The following is a 6,658-nucleotide window of genomic DNA, read 5'->3' as shown; positions in this document are numbered from 1 at the left end:
TATTGTTATTTGTAGGGGTAGCTTCTGGAGGTACGTCATGTTTAAGGTGTCTTGATCCCAGCTAAAACTGTTAGAGCAACATGGTTTGAAATTGTGATAATTTAACTGAAAAGCAACTATAAAAATCAAGAGAAAGCATTTTTGGAAATGACATTTCTCTAAAGTATAAACAGTTCACTTGTGAAACAATGTTCTGCAGTCTAAAAATGATATTTCTTAGCTGTTTTTGTCATTTTATTTCAGCTGGATGTGAACACAGTGGCTGCAGGGGGTGGCTCCATGCTTTCTTCCGCTCAGGAATGTTTGTTGTAGGACCCGAGTCTGCTGGGGCCAACCTGGGCCTACCTGCTATATGAAGGTATGCTGTTCTACCTGCTATATGAAAGGTATGCTGGGTCTACTGCTATATGAAAGGTATCTGGGCTACCTGCTATATGAAAGGTATGCTGGGTCTACCTGCTATATGAAAGGTATGCTTGGTCTACCTGCTATATGAAAGGTATGCTGGGCCTACCTGCTATATGAAAGGTATGCTGGGCCTACCTGCTATATGAAAGGTATGCTGGGTCTACCTGCTATCTGAAAGGTATGCTGGGTCTACCTGCTATATGAAAGGTATGCTGGGCCTACCTGCTATATGAAAGGTATGCTGGGTCTACCTGCTATATGAAGGTATGCTGGGCTACCTGCTGTATGAAAGGTATGCTGGGTCTACCTGCTATATGAAAGGTATGCTGGGCCTACCTGCTATATGAAAGGTATGCTGGTCTACCTGCTAAATGAAAGGTATGCTGGGTTACCTGCTATATGAAAGGTATGCTGGGTCTACCTGCTATATGAAAGGAATGCTGGGTCTACCTGCTAGATGAAAGGTATGCTGGGCCTACCTGCTATATGAAAGGTATGCTGGGTCGACCTGCTATATGAAAGGTATGCTGGGCCTACCTGCTATAGAAAGGTATGCTGGGCTTACCTGCTATATGAAAGGTATGCTGGGTCTACCTGCTATATGAAAGGTATGCTGGGCCTACCTGCAATATGAAAGGTATGCTGGGCCTACCTGCTATATGAAAGGTATGCTGGGTCTACCTGCTATATGAAAGGTATGCTGGGCCTAACTGCTGTATGAAAGGTATGCTGGGTCTACCTGCTATATGAAAGGTATGCTGGGCCTACTTGCCATATGAAAGGTATGCTGGGTCTACCTGCTATATGAAAGGTATGCTGGGTCTACCTGCTATCTGAAAGGTATGCTGGGTACACCTGCTATATGAAAGGTATGCTGGGTCTACCTGCTATATGAAAGGTATGCTGGGCTTACCTGCTATATGAAAGGTATGCTGGGCCTACCTGCTATATGAAAGGTATGCTGGGTCTACCTGCTATATGAAAGGTATGCTGGGTCTACCTGCTATATGAAAGGTATGCTGGGCTTACCTGCTATATGAAAGGTATGCTGGGTCTACCTGCTATATGAAAGGTATGCTGGGTCTACCTGCTATATGAAAGGTATGCTGGGCCTACCTGCTATATGAAAGGTATGCTGCGTCTACCTGCTAGATGAAAGGTATGCTGGGCCTACCTGCTATATGAAAGGTATGCTGTGTCTACCTGCTATATGAAAGGTATGCTGGGTCTACCTGCTATATGAAAGGTATGCTGGGTCTACCCATGGCTATATGAAAGGTATGCTGGGCTTACCTGCTATATGAAAGGTATGCTTGGTCTAAACCTGCCTATATGAAAGGTATGCTGGGCTTGCCTGCTATATGAAAGGTATGCTTGGTCATACCTGCTATACTGAAAGATATGCTGGGTCTACCTGCTAGGATGAAAGGTATGCTGAGGCTTACCTGCTATATGAAAGGTATGCTGGGGCCTACCTGCTATATGAAAGGTATGCTGGGCTTAACCTGCGATATGAAAGGTATGCTGGGTCTACCTGCTATATGAAAGAATGCTGGGCCCGACCTGCTATAAATGAAGGGTATGGCTGGGTTCCTACCTGCTATATGAAAGGTATGCTGGGCCTACCTGCTGTATGAAAGGTATGCTGGGTCTACCTGCTATATGACTATATGAAAGCTAAGCATGGTCTACACTTAGAAATGTTGCGTTGTGGACAGTCTTTATTCAGGTTAGTGTTTCTACCAGGAGCAACGGAGCCCTAATGTATCTTACTTGTTGCAGCTGGATCATTTCCACATGTTTGTTGTTGACCATCAACACAGCAAGTCACTAGCACCAATTAGCCTTCATTTAAGAGAAGGTGGTGTTAATCTTTCGAAACAGTTTTCTTATTGTTTTTTCACCTTAAAAGAATGCAAATTTTCTGAACAAAGGTGAGTTTTCAGCCTTTGAATAATCTTAGGTGGGCCTTTTGTATTTGTGCAACATTTTCTTATACAGTTGTCACCAAACTAGATGAATTGTTAGTGACACAATTATCTTTGCAAACTTTGATAACTCTGCAGATCAGGTACACAAGAGTAACAGCCCTTCAATTATATCATCTATATAAATTTACTCTGGTCTTGCAGTAGACAACTGATATGCAAACATCTCTTGTTTTATGTTGTTAGACATTCAGCCTACATCAACAAGTGCGCATTATTGCCACACTGGAAATTTACACTATATATTATTTGACTGACTCAGTAATTCCAGTTGGTCTAAATTTAATCTGGCGCATAAATAGGACACTAGGGCTAAATAAGTTAATATTTTATTGAATGCATGTACTTGTCATATATTTGGCTATGGTTGTATGATAATGGCATATGTTTTTTTATTCAAAGGTGGTCCCCTCACTGTGACTGATGCCAACTTGTGCCTATCCAGACTTCTACCGGAGTACTTTCCAAAGATATTTGGCAAAGGCCAGGATCAGCCACTGGATGTGGCAGCTACCAAGGCAGCCTTTCTGAAGCTCACAGAAGAAGTGTGTACAAACATACGAGACACCTGAGAAAACTGGGCTAAATGCATGTGCGTTAAGTGTGGCCCTAGATTAGCCTGCGCAGTCCACACAGGCTAATCAAGGACAACTCTTTTTGCTTTTATGGAAATATTTTTCTTAGGAGAAGTCTCTTCTTAACAAAAATCCAGCCGAGGCATAAAGTAGCATCTCTGAGTAGCCTGTGCGTACTAAACAGGCTAATAGGTGACAACACTTTACACACATACATTAAGCCCATTTTTTTTCAGAAAGAGATCATACATTCATTCATAAAATTCTGATATGTAATGTGTTTAAGTTTAAATTGGCTCTGCATATTATGATATGCTGATGAATAGAATTTATTGTTGATCCTTTTTTTTAAATCTGGATTCAAACAAATGCTATCTCTCTTGTTTTTGTTTATAGTGTAAACAAGATTAAACTGTTAATCTACATTAAAAAATTGCATGTTTCAAACAATTGCAAAATGTATAATTTTTTTATAGTTTAAACGTGATATTAGAATGATTATTAGTATTAAATGAATAAATATACAGGGTGCATGATCAACACGGTTCTAAGAGGTTTACACATGGGCTAGACAGAATGAAAACTTACAGTTAAGAGCTTTATTTTTGCAAATATTTCAAACTATTGAAATATGTTTGCAAAAATCTGTGTGCATAGAAGTTTTTCTTGCAGTTTGTGCCGATACATTAAGATTGAAGAATTTACAATTGAATATGCCTGAAATTAGTGCCAACATTTCACGTTGCCTGCAGCATAACCGTGCATATGAATTCATTACACATAGAATATTTTACCAAGAACACAGGCTTACTAAATAAAGTAATTGTGATGTTTTTCACATTTCCATAAGCCACATAAAAAACTGTATTTTATGCACTAGTTGAAGTTCTTCAGAAAAAATTGTTTTAAAAAGTTTTTGAAAAAAAATTGCCACTTACTGGTGTGTTTACATCAATTAACATCCATTTGTGAACCATATAAAGTCATATGATCCTGTACCCTGGTATAAGTTGTTAAATGAAAGCAAATGCTTCATGTAAAACTATCTTTACACTGAAAACAAAAATCTATTTTTACATCAGAACTCCGTACAATAAAATACTACATGATTTTTGTTGGTTTTAAAATTGTTGATCCCCTTTATAATGACTCTTCTTAAGGTAAACACATTTTTGAGGAGTCAGTTGGACAGCCCCAAGCGTGAGCCAATGACTGTGGAGGAGGTTGCTATGGGATTCATCAAGGTTGCCAACGAGACCATGTGCCGACCAATACGCGCTCTTACACAGGTGAACTTTAAAAGGCGCTTCCCCAAAAATAATATATTTATATACCCCCCTCAAGGTGAGGATATATATTGGAATCTACCTCAACCTGCAACTTAGTTTTCTGTTGACAAGGAAGGAAAATAAGTGTGGTATATCCTAAGACAAACCATAGGCAGAGTCTACTGCTGTGGAAGGAGTTCCAAGATATTGTTAAGTAAAATACACCTGGTTAATTGTGTAGTCTAGTAAATTTGACAAACACATTAACTCTGCATTATGAAGTGAAGTAGAAATACAAGTTGTTTATCTATCTTAGTTTATCAAAATCTTAAAAGTCAGTTGTGTTTATATCATTGAAACAAAAATGTGCTTTTTCTGAGAAAAAAATGACGGAGCTTAGATTAAAGTAGTTTTACAATAATACAAAGGATTATATATATATAGTTTACAGTTTGTAAATTAATCAGTGAATTGTTCAATCTGTCTTTTTTGCATTTGACTTGTTTATGGAGCAAATACTACTTTCACATTTCTCAAATGATTAAATTTTATCTTCAAGATGTTCAAGACACTTCCATGCACAATCATCCATATTTCCATGAGTTGCTTGCCCTAGAACAAAGCTGATAAAGCTTGGCATGTGTACAAGTTATGCGACAATCTCGAGTTTGTGTATGCTGGTAATCCAGCACTGGAGAATGTTTATAGACCTTTTATGGTTTGGTCAACTGCAGTATATTTTCTTTCCCTGTGTCATGAGTTTTGCACAAAATGTCAAATTTTGGGCAATCCAGTTAACCAAGCTCGTGTTTACCTCATGAGCACTTAGTTTATTAATTATTATATTAATTAGTTGTTGGATGCAACACAATTTGTTATAAACCCCTGTAGGTATCTCCATTATTTCACAATAGCATCCCCTTTATATGTTTCATTTAATGTGTGTGTTTGTGTGTGTGCATAGTTGAGTATCACTTTTACAAAAGACTATGTTCAGGTAATAAATTTACATATTAATAAACTGTATTATTTTGTGCAGGCAAAGGGTCATGACACCTCTCGTCATATTCTGGCCTGTTTCGGTGGCGCTGGGGGTCAGCATGCTTGTGCCATTGCCAGGAGCCTTGGGATGACTGAGGTGTTTGTACACAGGTAGGGGGTTTGTTATTTCATGCCTTTGTGCAAACAGGTAGGGGCTCGTAATTTCATATGTTTTTTGTAATAGGGTATGGCTTTATTACATCATGCCTTTATTTTACACACATGAAGCTCGTTTTTAAATGTCTTTGTGCGAACACATGTAGGAGCTTTGTTATTTCATGTCATTTTTGCGCTCCAATGGTTTGAGTGTTAAACAACTTTATATGAAATACGAATGTTAGGCAGATAAAATACTGTCACTGTCAACCCTTGTCGCTCTAGTCCATTTCACTGGAAGAATCAGTTCCTTGGTTCTGGTATGTTAGAAAAAAGCCTTTAGGATGCTCACTGATTGGCGATATAACTTGGAATCTTATTATTGCTAGGCAACCACTATCCATCCATTGTTACTCTGATCAGGTATAAATTTAAATGTTTCCCAAATAATAATGGCTCTTTCAGAGTAACTGTTAGATCATCTTTGATATCTTACCTATCTTTACTACTTCAAATTTTGTTAACAGTTTATATACCATTTAACATGTGATTGGTAAGTGATAAGCTATTGTAAAAATGTCTTATTTTGGCTCATTGAATATGTTTGGCCTTTATTAATGTATTATTCAGTTTGGCTCATGAATATTACTCATCAGATTTTAAGTAACACTGCTTATGTATTCTTTTGGTCTTCTCACCATTGTAAGTATGACTATATATGTTCAATTTGTGACCCCAGATATGCAGGTATATTATCGGCATATGGAATGGCAATGGCCGACGTCGTCCATGAATGTCAAGAACCCAGTGCAACTGTATATGCCCAAGGTATGTTTTTGGACTTTATAAAGTTATTTATTTATTGGACTGTTCGTTTGACAGGACATGTGAAAAATCCAAGGTCTTCTTTTTCTCTTATAAACAAGTAAGTTTATCAGGTTTAAAAATCCAGTATTTTTAATGGAATTTCCTTTAAAAACTAAATTTGGATATTGAAGGTGTTCCAATACATACACACTGTCCTTTACCGTACTGTTAACAAGGCAGATTTTTCTCACAGTTATCTTGTATTTCATTTTATAATTTCATCCATGTTTGCGGTTTATTAATGTGAGTTGTTTTTGTACATGACATTTTTAAAAGTTGTGGTTTATAAATTAAAATGTTTCTTATGCATGATAACTGGCTTTTGAACTATTAATGCTACTCTAGCTGTTGTAACATTATCATCAGCTATAATAGAGTAAAATGATAGTTTACCATGTCATTGTGCATCATATTA

General features: G+C 37.5%; 3 protein-coding genes across 7 annotated transcripts in view; 2 read left to right on the top strand and 1 right to left on the bottom strand.

Annotated features, from left to right (window-relative positions):
* Nucleotides 1-6,658, bottom strand: part of LOC127843628 (paraplegin-like) — a 298,425-nt gene that overhangs the window by 196,373 nt on the left and 95,394 nt on the right. The gene's annotated exons all lie outside the window — the stretch shown is intronic.
* The window catches only part of LOC127843626 (5-oxoprolinase-like), a 298,491-nt gene that overhangs the window by 262,595 nt on the left and 29,238 nt on the right, over nucleotides 1-6,658 (top strand). The gene's annotated exons all lie outside the window — the stretch shown is intronic.
* The window catches only part of LOC127843627 (5-oxoprolinase-like), a 32,983-nt gene continuing 28,206 nt past the window's right edge, over nucleotides 1,882-6,658 (top strand). Inside the window, 5 exon segments of the mRNA XM_052373321.1 lie at nucleotides 1,882-1,897; nucleotides 2,799-2,941; nucleotides 4,132-4,260; nucleotides 5,279-5,391; nucleotides 6,116-6,204. Coding sequence (XP_052229281.1) covers nucleotides 1,891-1,897; nucleotides 2,799-2,941; nucleotides 4,132-4,260; nucleotides 5,279-5,391; nucleotides 6,116-6,204 — 481 coding nt within the window. The 5' untranslated portion in view covers nucleotides 1,882-1,890.

This window comes from Dreissena polymorpha, chromosome 9, assembly GCF_020536995.1.
Source record: "Dreissena polymorpha isolate Duluth1 chromosome 9, UMN_Dpol_1.0, whole genome shotgun sequence".
Taxonomy (NCBI): Eukaryota; Metazoa; Mollusca; class Bivalvia; order Myida; family Dreissenidae; genus Dreissena; species Dreissena polymorpha.
The sequence above is the reverse complement of the archived record's forward strand: the minus strand, read 5'-3'. Positions and strand labels throughout refer to the sequence as shown.